Source organism: Gymnogyps californianus, chromosome 2 (assembly GCF_018139145.2).
Source record: "Gymnogyps californianus isolate 813 chromosome 2, ASM1813914v2, whole genome shotgun sequence".
Lineage (NCBI taxonomy): Eukaryota > Metazoa > Chordata > Aves > Accipitriformes > Cathartidae > Gymnogyps > Gymnogyps californianus.
The window spans coordinates 56356571-56376012 of NC_059472.1; the positions used below are offsets into that span (position 1 = coordinate 56356571).

At 39.4% G+C, this 19442-nt stretch overlaps 1 protein-coding gene across 2 annotated transcripts in view; it reads right to left on the bottom strand.

Annotated features, from left to right (window-relative positions):
- The window catches only part of PPP4R1 (protein phosphatase 4 regulatory subunit 1), a 68803-nt gene that overhangs the window by 14183 nt on the left and 35178 nt on the right, over window positions 1–19442 (bottom strand). For both annotated transcript variants that reach the window (XM_050891995.1, XM_050891996.1), the window contains 8 exons: window positions 18318–18460; window positions 17006–17152; window positions 14721–14828; window positions 13922–13987; window positions 11434–11592; window positions 10238–10368; window positions 8168–8685; window positions 165–340 (listed from right to left, as the gene is read on the bottom strand). In XM_050891995.1, the coding sequence (XP_050747952.1) occupies window positions 165–340; window positions 8168–8685; window positions 10238–10368; window positions 11434–11592; window positions 13922–13987; window positions 14721–14828; window positions 17006–17152; window positions 18318–18460 (1448 nt within the window). The remainder of the gene's footprint in view (window positions 1–164; window positions 341–8167; window positions 8686–10237; window positions 10369–11433; window positions 11593–13921; window positions 13988–14720; window positions 14829–17005; window positions 17153–18317; window positions 18461–19442) is intronic.

The following is a 19442-nucleotide window of genomic DNA, read 5'->3' on the forward strand; positions in this document are numbered from 1 at the left end:
TAGTAGCTAGCGCTTCAATACCAGCCAACAAAACCAAATGCCACACCAGCCAAAAGTAGGAAGCATTTGGCTGCAATTACCACACGAACACAAAATACAGCTCTATTACTGGAGTCCTGGAAATCCTAGTGGGGTGGGGGAAGAGTCTAAAACTCGGTTCTTACCTCAACAGTGTCACCAATTAAAGGCACAATACCACCCAGTATAGGTTTAAAATTTTGTTGGTCGTTGATGGTTAGTTCAGTCTGTGAGTCTGTTCCCTTGCTGACGCTGGCCATTGTCTCTTCTTCAGGATCCAAACTGGATGCTCTGAGTGCAGCAGACAACACCTCCACTTGTGCTGCAGCATATGAAAGACAAACACATGAGAGACCGAACTGCAATAAACTTTTAGCAAGTCCACAAACCAACTTTTAGACAGTGACTGACTAACTGAAACATGGTGGAAGAACTATGGGGGAGGTACAAATTTAAGATTATTGACTGTTGGTAAATCCCAAACTGGGGACAATTAGCATAAAATGTAAGGCAAATTAACACGCCACTCTCTTCCTAGGGTGCTCAACCACACTACAGTTCAGTGAAATTTGTCTTTAAAGCAAAAAAAAAAAAAAAAACCAAAAAAAAAAACCAGGAGTAAGAGACTGCTGTTATGACAGTCACAGTTTTTTAAGAATCTTGGTACATATTAATGGTGCAAACAGTCTTTGGGGCAGAACAGCACATGAATACTAACTTACTGACTGGGTCTTTTGTGGGAGGTGGGAATAAAAGAGAGAAGGGAAAAGTAATTCAAATAAAGGTTGAGAACAGGTTTATTCATACAGAAAGGATTTAGGTTCTGAGAGGCTGTGTCTCTCTATACATACGGTCATTAAATTCTTACGTTTTTATAGCAACTCTAAAGCAAGATCTACATAGGAATATGCTAGACCCCAGTAACTCTTTTCTGCACAGGATACTTTAGCCTCATTGCATCCTCCAAACAAATAATGAAGGTTGCACTGTTTGATGTCCTCTTATTCATCAAAAGCAAGCATTAGCACTTCACACTCTGCCATCCATTCTTTTGAAAAAGATCCAGCAGTTCTGAGACTGCTCTGCTTTCCCTCCCTCTGCTTACTGCTAATTAAAAAAAGCTTTGTTCAGTAATGTTCCTTGGATATAGCCTGACCTAAGAAGATTAGGTATCAGAGGCAATCTTAGCTGCAAGCAACACAGAATTCAGTGCAGACTCATCTACCCTGCCTCTGTCCTTCTCCACTTCTTTCCAAGAAGGTAAGGAGGAATATTCTCCTGACCCATTAAATTTACCCGGTCATCCAGAAGCTCTGTTCAAAACTTTGGCTTTTCCAAGGTTTCTTAAACGCTCATTGTGAATTAAATGACAAACCATATGCTTGTTTTTAATCTCACGTTGCCATACTAAGTTAAAGAATCTGAATTTCTCCCTCTAGCTTTTTTAATGGGGTTATTAACAAGAATTAAACAAAGAAAGTTGGACTCATTTGTAGATAAACAGATATGCAATATATCTGTTACAAGAAGCAAAATTGTAACTCAGAACAATCTTAGCTAGCAAAGATTGGAAAACACACTACAGGTTCACTGGTTTCTCGGTGGAGTCTGATAAGCAGGAGTAAAGATAATTCTTTACAATATGCAATGCTAGCTCCGTAACTGCGTCAAATTTCTGACAGAATAACCAAAAGATATTCTTGCTGTATTACTGTAATTCACCTCAACAGGAAAAACCACAGCAAGTTAGAAACTTAAAAACAAAACCAACATCATACTAATACTTCCACTATAAAACACAAAGTTAGAAAATATCTTTTCAATATATATCTATAATATATATTATATAATTTATATGTAAGTATATAAAAATTAGGAATTTTACAATTTGTAAGATTAACAAAAGTTTGCTATGACTTCACTCTTCAAGTGTTACTTCACTGACAATAAACCTCTGTACTTTAAGGTCCATGAGAATAAACAAGATCAAGCTTAGAAAATTCCTCCAAAACTTAAAAGTTAAATAAATCACCCCAAAACCATGCAAAATAGGTGGTCATTTCAGAGCACCTGCTAGGGCAAGAAATGCCTGTCAGATTTCCAGTTTATTCTCATTTAGAGAAATCAAACAAGAAAATTAAAAACAATTATATTCTGCTGCACATCAAGGAGACATTTTTCATGAAGACTTCTTTCATGAAGGACAACTTCATGAAAAATGTACACTCCTCTCATTTTCACTTAAAAGTCAAGAAAGCTTACCCTGACTAGGTAACACATAGTTACCTGCTTCAACATTGAATATGTATTTACTGAAAAATCCACACAAAGCTCCAAAGATTACTTCTAGTAACAAGAGTGAAGGTATCTACAGCAGTAATTGTGAATTTTCCAAGACATATTGCCCACCCATGCCTCACTGTCAGCCTGCACGCCTGGACCACCCTTGCTTAGGAGCTTAACAGGATGGAGACCACACATATCCTGATTTGTTCTGTCTGCCCTAGAGGAGATATGACACAAACGTGCATCTCCTCAGCTTCTTGTCAATTCTACAGTCCCAAGATGTGGGGATGAAGGACAGGAGAGACCAAACTCCCAAGGATTTCATTGATTCACAAGTGCCTTCTTTCTTCTTTGAGTGCTTCTCCGTAGGTCCTGTCACCAAGGGTGACTCCAGCGATGTCATTCACTGAAAGGGGAATGACCTGAACTCTGTAAACACCTTAAGGTCCTAGCCAAAAAAAGCGCCAAGCAGAGTCACTATGGAAGGCTCCAGAATGGTGGAGTGCTTAGTAAAGGAGGAAGAGAAAGAGAGTGCATGTGTGAGTATATGCATATGTGTGCACAGCTCTAAATGGCTGCCTTGAAGATACTGAAACTTGAGACAGCATCCTAATGAGCTGTCTTCACCACCTCGGGCTCAGGTGCCAGGGCACATCCCCTCCTAATTCCATTACACACTGACACAGTCCAAGATCTGTGCTGACACCCTCCTGACTGAGGTAGCTGCTGCTCCTCCCTATCTTCCACAAAGATCTTTCCTACAGCCATAAGACAGGCAACGTTTTCCAGAAAACCATTAAAGTGCAAGCAAAGGATAAGGCTCCCCTCTCACACATAACACGGAGAAATGCCTCAGAGCTCTTGAGAAGCAACATTTTGGCAGGAAGACTGGAAGGGAATCTGCTGGCTAACTAGCTTTCACAACTACCTTCAGTAAAAACTGGAGTGTAAAGGTCAGTTTTGTGCATAAAACAGAACTCATGTATTGCATTGGTAAGACAAAGTCAATGTTCACTGGATCTTAAACCATCTGCTAATTAACTGTTTCTTCCTTCGACTTTTGCTTCAGGTGAGAAATATTTTTCAGCAAAGAATTATTTACACTTGGCTACTGTACCTGCATCCTAAAATAACTCACTCAACCTTTAAATTCAAAACCACATTTTACCTGGCCTTATTAGACTTCCTGGTCCTCAGGAGTTTCTGTCCTTTCAATATGCTTTATTGTTGTTTTCTGTTTCTCCTGATGTTTTACTAGAAGACATCAATATTTCTAAGTGGTACAATTCCTTCTTTTTTCTGAAGGATCTGCCTTCCTTACCCTCACTTCTTACTCAGAGGCAAAAGCTATGGGCTGCATTAATGGGTACACAGATGCAAGTAATTAAAACATAAAAATAGGAGGAGTTTCTTCTCCACTTCCTCCTCACCTATTGTTCCATTAACAACATATTTTAGACTTTTACTGCAGGCAGCGCTAGTAGCCTAACTTATAAACATAGTTTTTATAAGGGAATGGGATCAATTGACCCCACATTTGGGCTGGCTTATCCCTATTAGGTCTCCATTTGGCAAAGCAGCCTGTAACTGGCATAAGCCACAGTTAGCCTCAGTAACCTGCAAGTCAGGCTTTCTCTCTTCCCCCAAATAATATTAAGAAAAGCTGACATTACATGATGTAGCACTTTCTATGCAGAACATAAGGAGATAAATAAAGCTGAAGAAAGTGTCCCTGGAAAGAAAAATAAAGAAATAAAAATATCTGGGGAAAAAAAAGCAACCTCTGAAGTAAGTGAAGACAGCAGCAGCCTCAGGGAGCTGGGAAAAAGGTGACCTGAATAAAGACCCTGTGATAATTTTAGAAGAGCTGGCATACTTCAGAGGAGTGTGCAGGTTTCTGTCTCTCAGTTTGAGACCCTCAGGATGTCCAGCCATTAGATTGTAAAGGTTCTATTAACAGGGATTACATACCACTGCTTAACTTTGCATAGCTTGTGTAGCTCTGCTAGCCAGTAGAGTTTGTGAGAAGACAGGCTGTCTTTATCTTGGTTGCTGACTGTTCAACTACCTATTACTCAGATTTATCACTTTGGCAACAAGCTAGTTCTGGAAAGAAAGCCTCAAGGTAAAGATTTTTGGGAAGGAGATTCAGTTAAAGCAGTTTACCCCTTTCTGAGAATGAGATTACAGAAAAAAATATGTTCTATGGCAGTGGCTGGTCACTGTTAAAAAATTGTATTTGCTAGAGACCTCATCAGTCTCCATGCCTTGGAGCAAGGATTTGAAGTCTGAAATGAAAACTGCTCTGATGATAGGGACATGCACTACAGAAACACAGAAAACACAGTCAAGCTACCAACCTAAAAACCCCCAAAACAAGCAAACAAAAACACCCCAAAAAATGCACACAACCACAAACAGTTTGTTCTGTGTATGTAAACAGTAACCCATTAGTGTTTGGCAGCCAAGACATCTGGAAGATTGGGGTACACACTGAACATATTGTACTCTGGGCTGCACGAGCTGGCAATGCCTTTCCTTTCAACTGATCCTTCTCCTTGTCATAGTATGCTGAGGTACCCCTTAGATAAAAACTGAGTTAATTCTGTTCTCAATACTTCTGCTATAACGATGCAAGCAGGTGAGGGAAGAAGCACCTCGCACAACATAGAAGGGTGAGGTGAGACATGTGAAATAGAGGAATGCAGAAACCAGAAAGGAAGATTAAATGAAAACAAAAAAGAAAACAGGAAGGGAAATACATATGGCAGGAGGGGATAGGGGTACAAAGGTATAGTAGTTGCTATGGATGCATATACAGCACAGAACACAGGGGGGAAAAAAAAAAAAGAAAAGAAAAAAACTGTACTCTGACTCAAAGAATCATTGCTGGTTGAACTCCAGTACCAAATCTCCACACCTGCCTCAGCTGTCAGGGACTGGCTCTGAAACCAACTAGCAAAATGGAAATCATCAACCTCCACTGATTGTACCATGAAAGACATCACCTTATTACCATCACCACTTACTCTGCAGAGTGAAATAATAAAAATTCAGTGTGATCTTAAGAACCTTCAAAAACCCTGTGCCAATGACCCTGGCCAATATGGTTCCACACAACAGGTATTAATTTTCTTCTTTTTTTAAGTTCAGAAAACATTTTCCAAAACAAAAAATATTAAGAGAAAGATGCTGAAGTTGCGCAGTCAAGCACTGAGAGACTAGGTACAGCCAGAGTTAAGGTCGTCTGAACAACTTAACCTTATTGACAGATGTATAACATCATACACTACAGTCTCATTCCCAAACTACACTTTTGCTAAATCATCCCCACTTCATCTTGTGATGTCTCTAGGATGCTTGCCCCATTTGCTGTAGAAACCAGAAGATGTGTACCTATGGGAGCTCTCCAGTATGGCAGGCCCCCGCTTGCCCACCACAGAGAACACAGCATCTTCCGCTCCCATCCCTCGGCTAGGAACGCAACAATAAAGACAGGAGCACAGGATGGAGGCAGGAATCCAGGACTTGGGTGACAGCAAACCAATGAAGAAAATTAGTGCAAGAAAAAGGTCACAGAGATTTAAAAAAAGGGGGGGGGGAGAAATAATTCCTAGCTTGCTCAGTCTTTGCTATCAAGAACCAGCCCACTCACAGTACAAGACTCATAAAAATGTAAAGGCTAGTCTTGCAAGGGGTGGGGCAGGGAGGGGAGGACAGGGAAAGACCCTAAGCACCACTTGGGACCAGGGCTGTTTGGCAAACACTTGCAAGCCACGTATACTAGAGACAAAATTATCTGTGAAATTAAGAAGTTTCATAAAATTTCTATGAAAATAACAAATTAAGGCAACCTTTGGACTAAATATTTATACCATCAGTTTGCAACAACAGTTTTAGATGGTAAAGATGGAAGCATTATTCCTGGTATTGCCATGAGCAAAAAGGCAGTCAGGGCTCTGATCTTCTGGATCACCCCCAAATGGAGTCTACTTCCCTCTTGTCACAATTTATGGAGTGTAAGGTCCAAAACATAGGCATTAAGTCAGCTACTCGGAGACTAAAGTCTGGATACCTACCACTTCTATGTGCACTTTGGTGTTTGAGACAAGCATGCAAAATGAGTACTGTTCTATCAGTTTTGGTCTCGATTTCCTTATGCCTCAATGCACTTTGTGTAAAATTAAAATAGCAACATTACCAAATCAAAACAGGCATGTTGTTAAATTCCAGCTTCTGAAGTATTTAGACCGAATAATGAGAGTACAGGCAAGCAGAAAAAAAGAGTACAAGGTTTAGAAGGTGTGTTTCATGGGGCTTCACTACACAGCCTTGACCAAGTCAGAGATACTGAATGGAATACAAAGGTGACTGAGTAATTAAGACCACCCACCCCACCCCACATTAGAATAAATGGCACTGGTAACCCTAATTCAAATCTTTCCTACCTTGTGGGCACTGGGAACCCATGGTGTTGACAACCTAGTAACAGTTTTCTTCTACTGAAATGTGCAAGTGCTAGTCAACAGCTGCACAGAAAACCTCGACACCTAGTCAAGAGAGCTACAAAAAACACCCCTGCTCTGAAATAAGACATGAACACATATGACAGAAACAACCGCAGAACACAGGACAATTCTGGATGTACAAATACATGCCTACATAAATCTTCATTAAAAGTGTTTAAAGAGATGTTCTGGAACTGGACAGAACAAGGTTTTATAAAACAAACCTAAACAGCAGTGCAAGCTTTAACGGTAGGCTTCAGAGATGGGGTATGTGAAGACTGAGATCATTAGCAAGGCTGAAATTTTTTTATCATCTCTTTCCTTAGAGAGCGTGCCCCCAAAGCACTCTTAAAGCAACAAAGTTTCATCTGCTGACTTCATGATAGATTAGATAGAAGCACACCAAAACAGATTTAAGAAAAGTTATTAGCATATCAACCTACTAACAACAAAAGCTGAAAAGTTTATTCTAAAATGGTTTTCCCACTCCCAACTTGCCCCTCTTTTTCCTTCCTACTTTTTCTGGTATAGAGGCATGCTTTCCCCTAGGGATTCTTCAGCTCCAGAATAACGTGGCTTCTTCCTTAGTGGTACCTCTGGACTTTCCGACTGTGATGCTCAAGCCTGATGTGCCTTAGAATTTATTCAGCATACGAATACCAAGAGAAACGTATCTCCAGTAGGTATGTGTGAAACAGCCAAGTAATTTCAGCCCAGGAGGTATCTCTGAGGTGCTGCTCCACCAGCTGGTCATACTTATGAAACCCTTCTCCCCCCCTTCAAGAGCTTTTAAAATGGAGGATGTGCATTCAAGAATTCAGATTGGATCAATTCTCAGTTTGACCCAAACTTGGCACACATCAGTCGACAACATGAGACTGCAATAACAAAGGCCTTGCAGAAAAATGGAGATGACTAATTCATTAAAAATAAAATGGATAATGCATAAAATGAAAACCATTTATCACACTTCGATATTTATAAAAAAAATCTTACTCTGCCTTATTTTGCATGTATGCTAATTACAAATTAATTTCCTGATCAACAGCTTATGCCATTGAACTATTTGATTATACTGTCAAAACAGGCAGTCAGAAGCTTATACTGCTAACTGTATGTGTATTCAGTTTATGGAAGGAATCACACCACCTATAAACATCTTTACACAAATGCAAGTTCCCTTTTAGTTCATCATCAATTCTCACAATTAAATCAAAATAGATACAATCTCTTTGAGGACCAGGAGAAAGTAGTACTTCTGACTTTTAAAACAACTGAAAGGTTAAAGCCCAAACTGCTAAAGCAACATATGCGTATGTCCAAACACTAAAAATGCTTCAGTATCTTTACTATACCTTTAACATCTGGATCATCTATATGGGGTTCCAAATTTTCTATCATTTCTTCCAATTCTTTCCTTGTTGCCATAGGAATGTTTGGAGACACTGGCATAGTGAGTTCCTGAATTTCTCTATCGAGTATTATCTCAGAAGTCTGCTGAAGCTCAAAGTCAATATCTATTTCAGGAAGTGGAGTCCTCCAGAAATGGAAAGAGTTGTACAATTCCTGCTCTGAAAGAGAGGTTTCCTGTGAATTCCGCCCAGCCTCCCGCAGACCAGCTGTACAGCAATGAGAACTTTGCTCGTTCTCGTCAGCCATTTCCCCACAAGATTCTGAAGACAAAGTGCAATGGAAGGATGACTCAGTCTGGAAATCACTTTCCCTCTGGGAGTTATTTGACACTGTATTTTGATCTTCCATGGCATTTTCAAGTTTTGTTGCAAAATCATCATTATCAACATGTGAAGACAGATCCTCTGTCCTGTTGTGCTCATCCTCTGTTGTGACATTTTCTGTAGTCCTGACTTGTTCACTGTTGAGTCCCAAAGCAAATGAACATTTAAAAATCAAAAATACACTTGTTGCAAAGAGATGCTCTTGAAAATTCACACACATGCTATCAGCTTGCTATTTATCAAACTAGATTTACTTACAGCATAGCAAAATAAATCACAGAATCACAGAATGGTTGAGGTTGGAAGGGACCTCTGGAGGTCATCTGGGCCAAATCCTCTGCTCAAGCAGGGACACCCGGAGCCAGTTGCCCAGGACTGTGTCCAGATGGCTTTTGAATATCTCCAAGGACGGAGACTCCACAACCTCCCTGGGCAACCTGTGCCAGTGCTCGGTCACCCTCACAGTGAAAAAAAGTGTTTCCTGATGTTCAGAGGGATCCTCTTGTGTTTCAGGTTGTGCTCATTGCCTCTGGTCCTGTCGCTGGGCACCACTGAAAAGAGCCTGGCTCTGTCCTCTTTGCCCCCTCCCTTCAGGTATTTGCATACATTGATAAAGTCCCCCCTGAGCCTTTGCTTCTCCAGGCTGAGCAGTCTCAGCTCTCTCAGCCTTTCCTCATAGGAAAGATGCTCCAGTCCCTTCATCATCTTTTTGGCCATTCCCGGACTCTCTCCAGTATGTCCATGTCTCTCTCTCAGTGGGGAGCCCAGAACTGGACCCAGCACTCCAGCTGTGGCCACACCAGTGCTGCGCAGAGTGGAAGGATCACCTCCCTCGACCTGCTGGCAACACTCCTAATGCAGCCCAGGATACCATTGGCCTTCTTTGCTGCAAGGGCACATTGCTGGTTCATGGTCAACTTGGTGTCCACCAGAACCCCAGGGCCTTTTCTGCAAAGTCGCCCTCCCTCCGGTCAGATCCCAGCATGTACTGGTGCCTGGGGCTGTTCCTCCCCAGGTGCAGGACTTTGCACTTCTCCTTGTTGAACTTCACAAGGTTCCTGCCAGCCCATTTCTCCAGCCTATTGAGGCCCCTCTGGATGGCAGCATGACCCCCTGGCACATCAGCCACTCCTCCCACTTTAGTGTCATCAGCAAACTTGCTGAGGGTACACCCTGCTCCACCATCCAGATCATCAATGAAGGTATTAAACAGGACTGGACCCAATATTGACCCCTGAGGTACACAACCAGTTATTGGCCTCCAACTATGTGCTGCTGATCAGCACCCCCTGGGCCCGGCCATTCAGCCAACTGTCAATCCACCTCACTGTCTGCTTGTTCAGCCCACACTTCATCAGCTTCTCTATGAGGATCTTACAGGAGACCGTGTCAAAAGCCTCACTGAAATCTAGGTGGACTATATCCACTGCTCTCCCTTGTCTATCGAGTCAGTCATTTCATCACAGAAGGTATATCCTAAGGTATCCTAAGTTACTGAATAGTCATGTATTTTTAGTAAATAACTGAAAATTCTGGTAGTCTATTAAGTAAGACGAGAAGTTCCAGATCTTTCCATTTACCAAGATAAATACTCAATTTATACAGGAAAGTTAATTTTCTTAACTTGCAGTTCATACAGAAGAAAAACAAGGAGGAAAAAATAATTTGTAGATTTAGCAAATTCTTTACCCGTTTTCCTGTGCAGAGCCACAATCTTCTGGGTTTTTACCATCATCTTCTTTAAAGTACTGGCCACTGCTGGATGGATTAGCAAAAGTTGATATGAAAGGCCCCAGAGACTGAAAAGCAGCTTGGCGGACCTAGTGGAAAGGGTCCAAGGTGAAAAAAATTAGTATATACAAATCTTTCTGTCCTATAAAACATAAATGCCTGCTACTAGGAATTGGAAGGGTCATAAGCCTACTGAGGAAAGCAACAGCAGAGGCTCTTGTCTAGAAAGAGTCAGCCAGCTGTATACATAAAGTGCTAAGTAAAAAAAGTTAAAAGCAGAGTAAAAACAGTTAAATCACAGATAACTAAGTTGACAGGCCTATTCCCCACAACCAAATAAATCACAATTATTTAGATAGTAGAAGCAGGTAAATTTGAAAGCTCAGTTGAGAATTTTAACAACTTGAAAGGAAAAAATTATGTGCAGTGAACAGACATTTCACTACCATAAGTTTGACTGATGATAAGCTCTGCATTTCTTTCCCTTTCCTATTTGGCTATGTTGTTCATTTGCTCCTCCTTTCTCCTACTATTTATTCTCCCCTTCTCAACAATTATCTACCTCCATTTTTATTATTTGATTAATCTGCTGGGCTACAACTTGCACAACTTTCGAGGATCCAAGAGCTCATGCTCCTGTGCAAAAGATCTACTTTTGGCTCTCAGACATAGTCTGCTCCGTAACAAACTTAAGGTTTGAAGAATAGATCTTCAATACAAAAAAACCCCAACAAAACAAACCCACACAAAACCCCCACCCAAACCAAAACCAAACAAACCCCAAACCAACAACAAACACCACTACCCCACTCCCTACCCCCCCCCAGGAGGTGGTGGTAGGGAACCTGAAGAAATACAAATACATCACATCTAATTTTCCAGTTTTGTTAATGATTTTCAGCAATGTTAAGTCACAAGCAGCTCTGTAGCTAAGAAAAGCTATCCCACTGACACAGTTTTTCTTATATGCTGCAGTGAAAATGTGAGGGACTCTCTACACCCATTGAGAAACTAAGCAGTCTAAGAAGAATTTTGCTTGAGGTGAATGAAACAAGTTATGTTATCCACACCTATGGGGAGAAGTTCTATATGGAGTATCGCAGTAAAATCCTTTAAATATGACAGCTATTCAAGAAATAAAAAGCAATTCTTACCCATCGTGAAGGATCACTAATCAAATTAATAAAAAGAGTTGACAATTTTGTCCTCCGGATTTCCTGTGATGTTGCACAAGAAACTGCCATGAAGCATTCAGCACAGGCTTTCCTAACTCCCCACACATTATCAGAGCAGAGCTGGAAAAACCTCGGCAGCTGTTAGGAACATAGTGAGTAAGTTTGCAAGTCTTAACAGGCAGTACTTGTTTCAAAGCAAGTTATTTTTTCACATTCATTTCCTTCATCTGGTTCTCTGCCCTCATACTCAGATGCATTAGTTTAATATTTGCAAGACAAAGAACACACATTCAGTAGCACCACCCTTCTAATCAGTTGCTCTCATGTTACTTATGGATACACATGGGGAAAATTCACCTGTCTGAAGAACAGCAAGAAAGTACAAACTTTATAACCTGATTTATATAAAAAAAAAAAAAAACCACCACACCAAAAGCAAAAAAACCCAACTCCAAAAATATCCCTAAGCCCAGAAAACCTATCATAAGACAAAACCTCATCTCTACACCAGTCTTTTAAAGCAGGTAACATTGAAAGGAACAAAAACAAAGAACACTGGTGCATTAATGTTTTACCTATCAGACACCACTTCAGATTTTTCCTAAGATTCTCACTGAAATGCAAAAGAACAGCATCTTCAGAAAGAAAGAAAACCTTTCTTTTCCACCCAAACTTCTCATTGTTAGATTTACCAATCTCTGTCACCACCTACCCTGCAAAGCAGGACCTGAACTGCATAAACTGCATAAACGAATAGGGGAATGAGAAAAACACTGCATTTGGTGCAAGAGAAAACAGGTTTGAACAGAGCAGTGGTTTCGCTAATAAAACTGAAGTATTTTGAACTTGCTCAGGTGCTTGGGTTTTTTGGAAATATTAATGGTAAGGATGAAACAGTGGACAGAGTGCAGGTGAGGCAGTCAAAGACATGCAGGTCATCACGTGGCTGCCTTCGCCTGCAACAGGCAGAGTGGTAAGATGCAAGTAACACAGTGACTGTTGCTACAGCTCTGTTCTCCATTATTGATGTTCAGCTGTTCCTACATTCTGCAGCACGTTTCTGGACTTTGCTTCTGATTAGATAAAAGTTCACTTTGTAACATAAATGCTTTTTTTAAAGCCATTCACAGCTTTTTGCCCCCTTTTTTTTTTTTTAATAATCCAAAAAGAGCAGAAAATGGCATTTTCTGTTATGGAAAGAGAACTCCAACTGTCCAGCCACATGTTATTGCTTTCACATAAAATAACCACCACTTTTTTATTTCATAGTCTAATTGCACCCTCTACAAAGTTTTAATCCAAATTCATGACATGTATCACAACGGGGCCTTTGTGTGAGAGAAATCAATTTACATCCCAAATCAAGAAGCGTATGGGATGCAAATTTGCGCAACGATACTTCATTATCAAATGGCTTGAATCACACAGTACCTAGGGAAAAATGCAGAAATGCTGTAAGAACATAAGAAATGCCCCGAGGGTCACACTAGGCCTACCTGTCCCAATACCACATCTGCGAAAGGCTGCAGAGCCCCTTGTTGAAGTCATGCCTGCATTTACACTCTCTCCATATAAGTCCCTCACTAATTCCTGGCCCTGACTTATCAACCTCCTCTGGCCCTCAACAAGCTCACTGTCCACATTCTCAAGAGGATAAAGCTTGAAGAAGGATCCCAGCAACTGTCAGGCTGATGTCTGCTCCCTAGCCCTGTCATGTCTCCAAGCCTAGCAACATCCACCGGCTCCCTGGACCCACCACGGGAATGGGGGGCACTGTTAAGGATTCTCTGCTCACTGCTCCATCCAGTTCCCTGCTTTTCCATTTTGAATTTGTATCTTTTCCCTTTACTTCATTTGTTATTGCCCAGATTCATCTATTTTCTCTGCGTTTCCTTCTCTTTCCCTCCTTTCCAGGAGGGCTGTGAGGCTTTGTTAGAGTCAGGAAAATTGACTTTAAAAGATTAAATCAATGAACAGCAGCATTAAGTGATGCCGTTTAAAGAGACCACATAAGCTTTGCCAGTTCTAGCCGTCTATACTCCCCATGCTCCTCCTGTATCTGCAATCTCTCATTGCATTTATTGACATTAGAGTACATATTCCTGCCTACTTCTTGCCTAATGTATTTTTGAACTTGCAAATACTCTCTGCCCCCACAGCTCGAGGTATTTTCTTCAGTCTGGTTTAAATCCTTCTAAACCCAGCTCTAGAATTGAGTACCCCTTAGCTCTAGACTGTGTGACCTGGCAAGTAAGAGTTCTGTGTTCATAGTAACTGTCTTCAAGATTTTGTAAATGTCAATCATAACCTCATGTCAGCAAAACTGAAGAGTCACAGCTTTTTTAGTCTCTCCTTACTAAGGGAACGTAGTAGTTGTCTAACCATTTCAGCTGCCCTTCTTCTGTACCTTGTCCAGCTCCACTACTGACTTGTATTAAAAAGAAAAATTCTTTAAGAAATGGCTTACCAGCATTTCTTCAGTGGCTTGCTGCCCAACCACACTGCAGATATCTCCAAAATTGGCTGCACATACCTTGCAGACAAAATGCAAGAAATAACCACTAAGACCATAGTTTTAACACAGCAAACAAAATAAAAGGAAAAAAATAAATAGCTTTTAAAACCATAAAAACAGCTTTTGGTGCAAACTCAATATCAGCTACTTCCCCATTTCATCAGATCCCATGATTTAAAAGACATTTAAAAATTGTTTTCTTCATTTCAAGCTTAATCAGCCTTTTTTAATCACGAAAGAACCATCCCAGAACTTAAGTGAAAGGGAAGGAGGATAAAACATGTTCAAAGTGCTGTCAAATTAAAGAATACAAGCAGTTATCAAGGAAAATAAGCTATGCAAGGGCAGGGTGAAACCAAAACACAGCCTCAGCACCTAAATACCACGATGGAGTACTGGTTTACTTCATCTTAATGAGCATCTTTAATTCCATCTACGCACAGAGATATGAGCTCAGGTGGCTGATGCTCTATCAGTTACAGTTGGTTCACATTTTCATGGCTACCTACACAATCATAAGGACAAGCAGATTCTTTCTTTGTTTCTGATAATAAAGGTAGGGACTCTGGAAAAAAACTCAGTGTCAAATACAAAATCTGTGGAAATGCAAGCTACAAAGAAACCCCGTAGCTTTCACTTATACATGTCACAAATGAGATCTAGCAGGAAAAAGTCACTTAGTCAAATGCAAGTTCCAAATTCATGACACTCCTTTCACAGATAATCCAGACCAGATGGTGATAATTCATACCTTACGAACATGAAACATTCTGCAGTCACAGCACATCTCGCAAAACCTAGGAAGAACAAGTCTTTCCGTGATGTCCTTTCCCACCATGGAGGCCATTTTGCACATTATCTAATGGCAAGACAGACACTAATCAGGGATGCTTGCACAACACACAATTCCGTGTCAATTAAGCAGAGGCTTTTTACATTTACTTTTCATTCTGATGCACATAATTTTATTGAAAATTGTGAAAAATATTGGAAAAAAAAATCTTTACTTTGAATTGAAAAGGTTTGGCTGCTTCTGCAAAAAGCTTTTTTTTTTTTTTCTTTTTACCCTCCCCCTGTCATGATGTAACACAGCTGCAGAAGACATTGGTCTTTCACCAAACTAAATCAAATTCCTAACTAATGGAGATAACTGAACTCTCAGAAATTACTCTCATGTCTTACCAGACTTACAAAAAATAAAAAAAACCCCCAAGTACAAGATACTTAACAAATAAATATATATTTACAATTAACAGAAAATTATTGACAATTAATATGCTTAAGTGACTTCTACAACTTCTGTATGATTTAAAAACTCTCTATTGCACATATGCAACTCCCTAATATAAAATTACTGAAAAAGCATATCATACCAAAGAAAGTCACAGCTTTTCCCTCTAACTGCTCTTTCATTCTGATTTTTACTGAAACTTTCAAAAAAAGAAAGTAATCTAAAAGAATTTTATGTTTAACTTTCCTAATCACATCAGTAGAACTATTTAAATTCATTTTCCTATAATAACAAATTATTTTTTTTCCAACCTCTAGGAGGTCAGTGAGCTACAGAAACCTTTGTCAAGTTTCATTATCTTCAAAACAATGAAGATGGGTAAAACAATTCTACTTTAAATTTTATTCCCTTATGTCTTTTTAAGCTTCTTCATAAAAGTACTAGAAATTTGGTGCCACATGCAATAGTGCCCAGCCTGCTTACTGTTTACAAGTCTAGCCACATTATAAAAGTAAAATATTAAATGAGGTCTCTCTCAAGCAAAAAGAAGAAAAAAAAAAATCACCCAGCAAAAAGCATCAACATAAATTGCAAAAATTCAAGGGTAACATAAGGGCACACATCTTCTGCCATTTCTCCTTTATAAATTAGCTTATTAATTTGCTTACTATTTTAATTCAACATAATAATTTTTAATTACTAAGGTTGTGTCCAATGCAAAAAAGAAAACCACCAACCAACCATGCATTAATCAACTCAGATGCTTATTATTTTGTCCAATAAAACAAAACAAAATCAACAAAGAGAACAGACATACAGCAAAGACCAACAGAATTCAAGTGTTAAAGATTTTCCACTGATGGAAATTTTCCACATATGCAATTTAAACTTCCATAAAACAAACAAACCTGAAAAAAATAAAGAGCCAACAGTAGCAGATGCTTTAGGAGTCAATAAAATTAATCCCCTGTGCTGTCTTATTGTTGTGGTTTAACCTCACCCAGCAGCTAAGCACCACGCAGCCGCTCCCTCACTCCCCCCTGGCTCCCAGTGGGACGGGGAGGAGAATCGGGAAAGAAGGTAAAACTCATGGGCTGAGATAAGAATGGTTTAATAACTACAGTAAAATAAAATATAACACAATAATAATAATAATAATGAAATATTATTATAATAATAGTAATGAAAAGGAATATAACAAAAAAAAAAAAAGAAGAGGGGAAAAAAAAAAGAAAAAAGAAACCAGTGATGCACAATGCAATTGCTCACCACCCACTGACTGATGCCCCAGCAGCGATCTGCCCCTCCCAGCCAACTCCCCCCAGTTTATATACTGGGTATGACGTTCCATGGTATGGAATATCCCTTTGGCTAGTCCGGGTCAGCTGCCCCGGCTCTGCTCCCTCCCAGCTTCTTGCACACCTGCTTGCTGGCAGAGCACAGGAGACTGAAAAGTCCTTGGCTTAAGATAAGCGCTACTTAGCAACAACTAAAACATCAGCATGTTATCAACATTATTATCACACTAAATCCAAAACACAGCACTATACCAGCTACTAAGAAGAAAATTAACTCTATCCCAGCCGAAACTGGGACACTTGTCCAGCTGGGTTTTTCTTTACAGCATATATAAGCTATTGAATTTAAATCTAGCCTTGACTTGAGTGTAACACAGCATGGAAAAAGTTACAGATTAGTTATGGATAGCAATACAATTTTTTCACTTGGAAACACACTACCATCACTGCAATATCAAGCATTCAAGCAAACTTTATACTATGTGATTTTGTATTGCTGTTACTTACAGCCACAGCTTCCGTCTTCACATCATCATTGCTGTCAGGAGCTGTCAGATCTATCAGAACAGGGCATACTTTGGTCTCCACATCGTATCTCTCTATGAGCTCTTGCTCCAACAGAACTAACAATGCTGCCTGGCTTGTTTTTCTTACCTATCACAAAAAGACAAAAATTGAACCAAGGAATTTGAAGAGAGTTTTTTGGTTTTTTGTTTCAATATGTGTCCTGTATTTTGGAAGCCGTACCTATATACTGCCACACATCTATACTAATTGCACTTGGCAAGAGGACAAGTGCTCCAAAAGCACTTTTGTAAATACTTCATGTTTGAAACAAACTATGTTTGAACACAAGAACACCCGCATATTGTAAACTAAGGCAATGCTATTATAAAAGTGTCCACCTACATACTTCCCAAAACACAGGACAGCAACATCAAAAAAAGTAGTCATGGCAAAGCTCATGCAATATGTAAAGAAAAGCAGCACAACTAATTTGGGAGTAACAAAGTTCTAAGGAATAGAATTTTACTAAACAAATCCTCTTTTTCTGAGATTAACAAGTTTGGCTGACAATGAATAACTGCGTTTATTTCGAACATATTTTAAATTCTGAGACACAATTTTGCTTAGTCCTATCTAAAAAAAAAAAGACTGTACAAAAATAAGATAACCATTAATAATTGACTTCATACATGGCTAACCCCTGCCTCTCAAAAAAAAAGTAATTTCATCAGAAGAGAAAACATTACATACAGCAAGAGACTATGTACTGCAATGCAGCAATTTTGAAAACACCTTCAAGATCTTTGTTTTGGAGCAAACCAGCCAAATGAACTATGGAGTATCAACAGAGGTTAAAACCATGAAAAGAACTGCCGAATCTGCTAGCAAGAGAATATCAAGCAGAAGTATGGTTGTTGTATTATACATGCATTAGCAAAACAACTACTAAGAATAACTGGTCATGAAGGTACATAATGGTGTTAAAAAACTGAATTATACCAAGGAGCCAGTTTTTCATGACTACTCTTCCTTTTTGCCAGAATTTACATTACGTAAACTTATCAAAATGACTGATTTAGTCCCTAAGAATACAATACCAGATAAAAGGCTCCAAATCAGAACAGATCAAGTTAGATGAAATACATGGCACTCTGAACTTTAATTAAAGAAAATATCCAACATTTTTTCATGTCCATTCAAAATCTTTTTACCCCGAAATATTGCACACTTGTATGACGCTAAATTATTTAAAATTTAGCATCACACCAGGTATATTCAACTGGCTAATAAACTATTTGTAAAAGACACTTACCTGGTTATTCTGGTCTGCGAGGTATCGTACCACAATGGGCAGTAAGTATTTGGAAAAAGCATATGGGATTGAAGGTCTATTTTCTTGACAGAACATAGCAATATGAGGCACCTGTTCCATCAGTTCTGCCCGCACTGTTGGCTCTGTCAGGGTAAAAATAAAACCAAAAAAGGCATAATAAATGTTTACATGCATACTGCCAGATACTGCCAGAATAAGCTTTTTACAGTCCTGTACATACAAAGTATGTTCTCAAGTGTTCATGTCAGCGTGTTTATGTCAAGCTTCATTTTGACAAGCTCCATCTTTTTGCAAAACCAGGTACAACTACACTCTGTACTGCTAAACTACTAAAAAGATGGGTCCCACATTCTCAGTAAAAAAACAAGAAGAGGTATAAGAGAGCAAGCCACCAAACTTTATGAGTATCAGAATCTGTCTGAACTCCCTACAAGCATCACCTACTTCAAAGAAACCTGCTAAGCAGAAAGTCAACCCAAAATTGGTTGGGTTCTTTCACCACTATGAAAGAAACGAACTGAGGGGGACTCCTGGCCACAGCCTCTCATGCAGGAAAGATCCCACTAAGCAGGACAACCAGCCATAACCACAGATGCTCTTTTTCATTCTTTGCTTTTTAAGGGTACTGGTATTTTCGTCAGATGGAAAAGGTCCTGCATCTTTCCAGTTGTTTCTGTTAAACCTTTCAGGTATGGTTTTCAAAGCTGGTGACTACTTAAAAAATAGTTCATTCACTTTTTAAATTCAGGAAACAGTGCACTGCTTCAATGAATCCTAATCCCCACAGAACATGCACATCTATTTGGGGGATGAGATGAGAAGCAAGAAAAGAAATACAAGCGTGGATTATATTGCAACTATTAAAAAACCAGCTTCAATTTAAGAAGTAGGTCATTATCACATGCCTAATAGTCCACTTGTCCACAGAAAAAAAATAAGTAATTTCAGAACTAAGTATTTCTGTCCTTTCAGAATTTGCTGACATCTGTGGTTACCATTAGAGAACTAATTACCTATAAAAACACATAACAAAACCCCATCAATTACTCTCAAGTTACAGTAATTTGATTTACAATATTTTAAATAATAAGATGTAAACTGTTC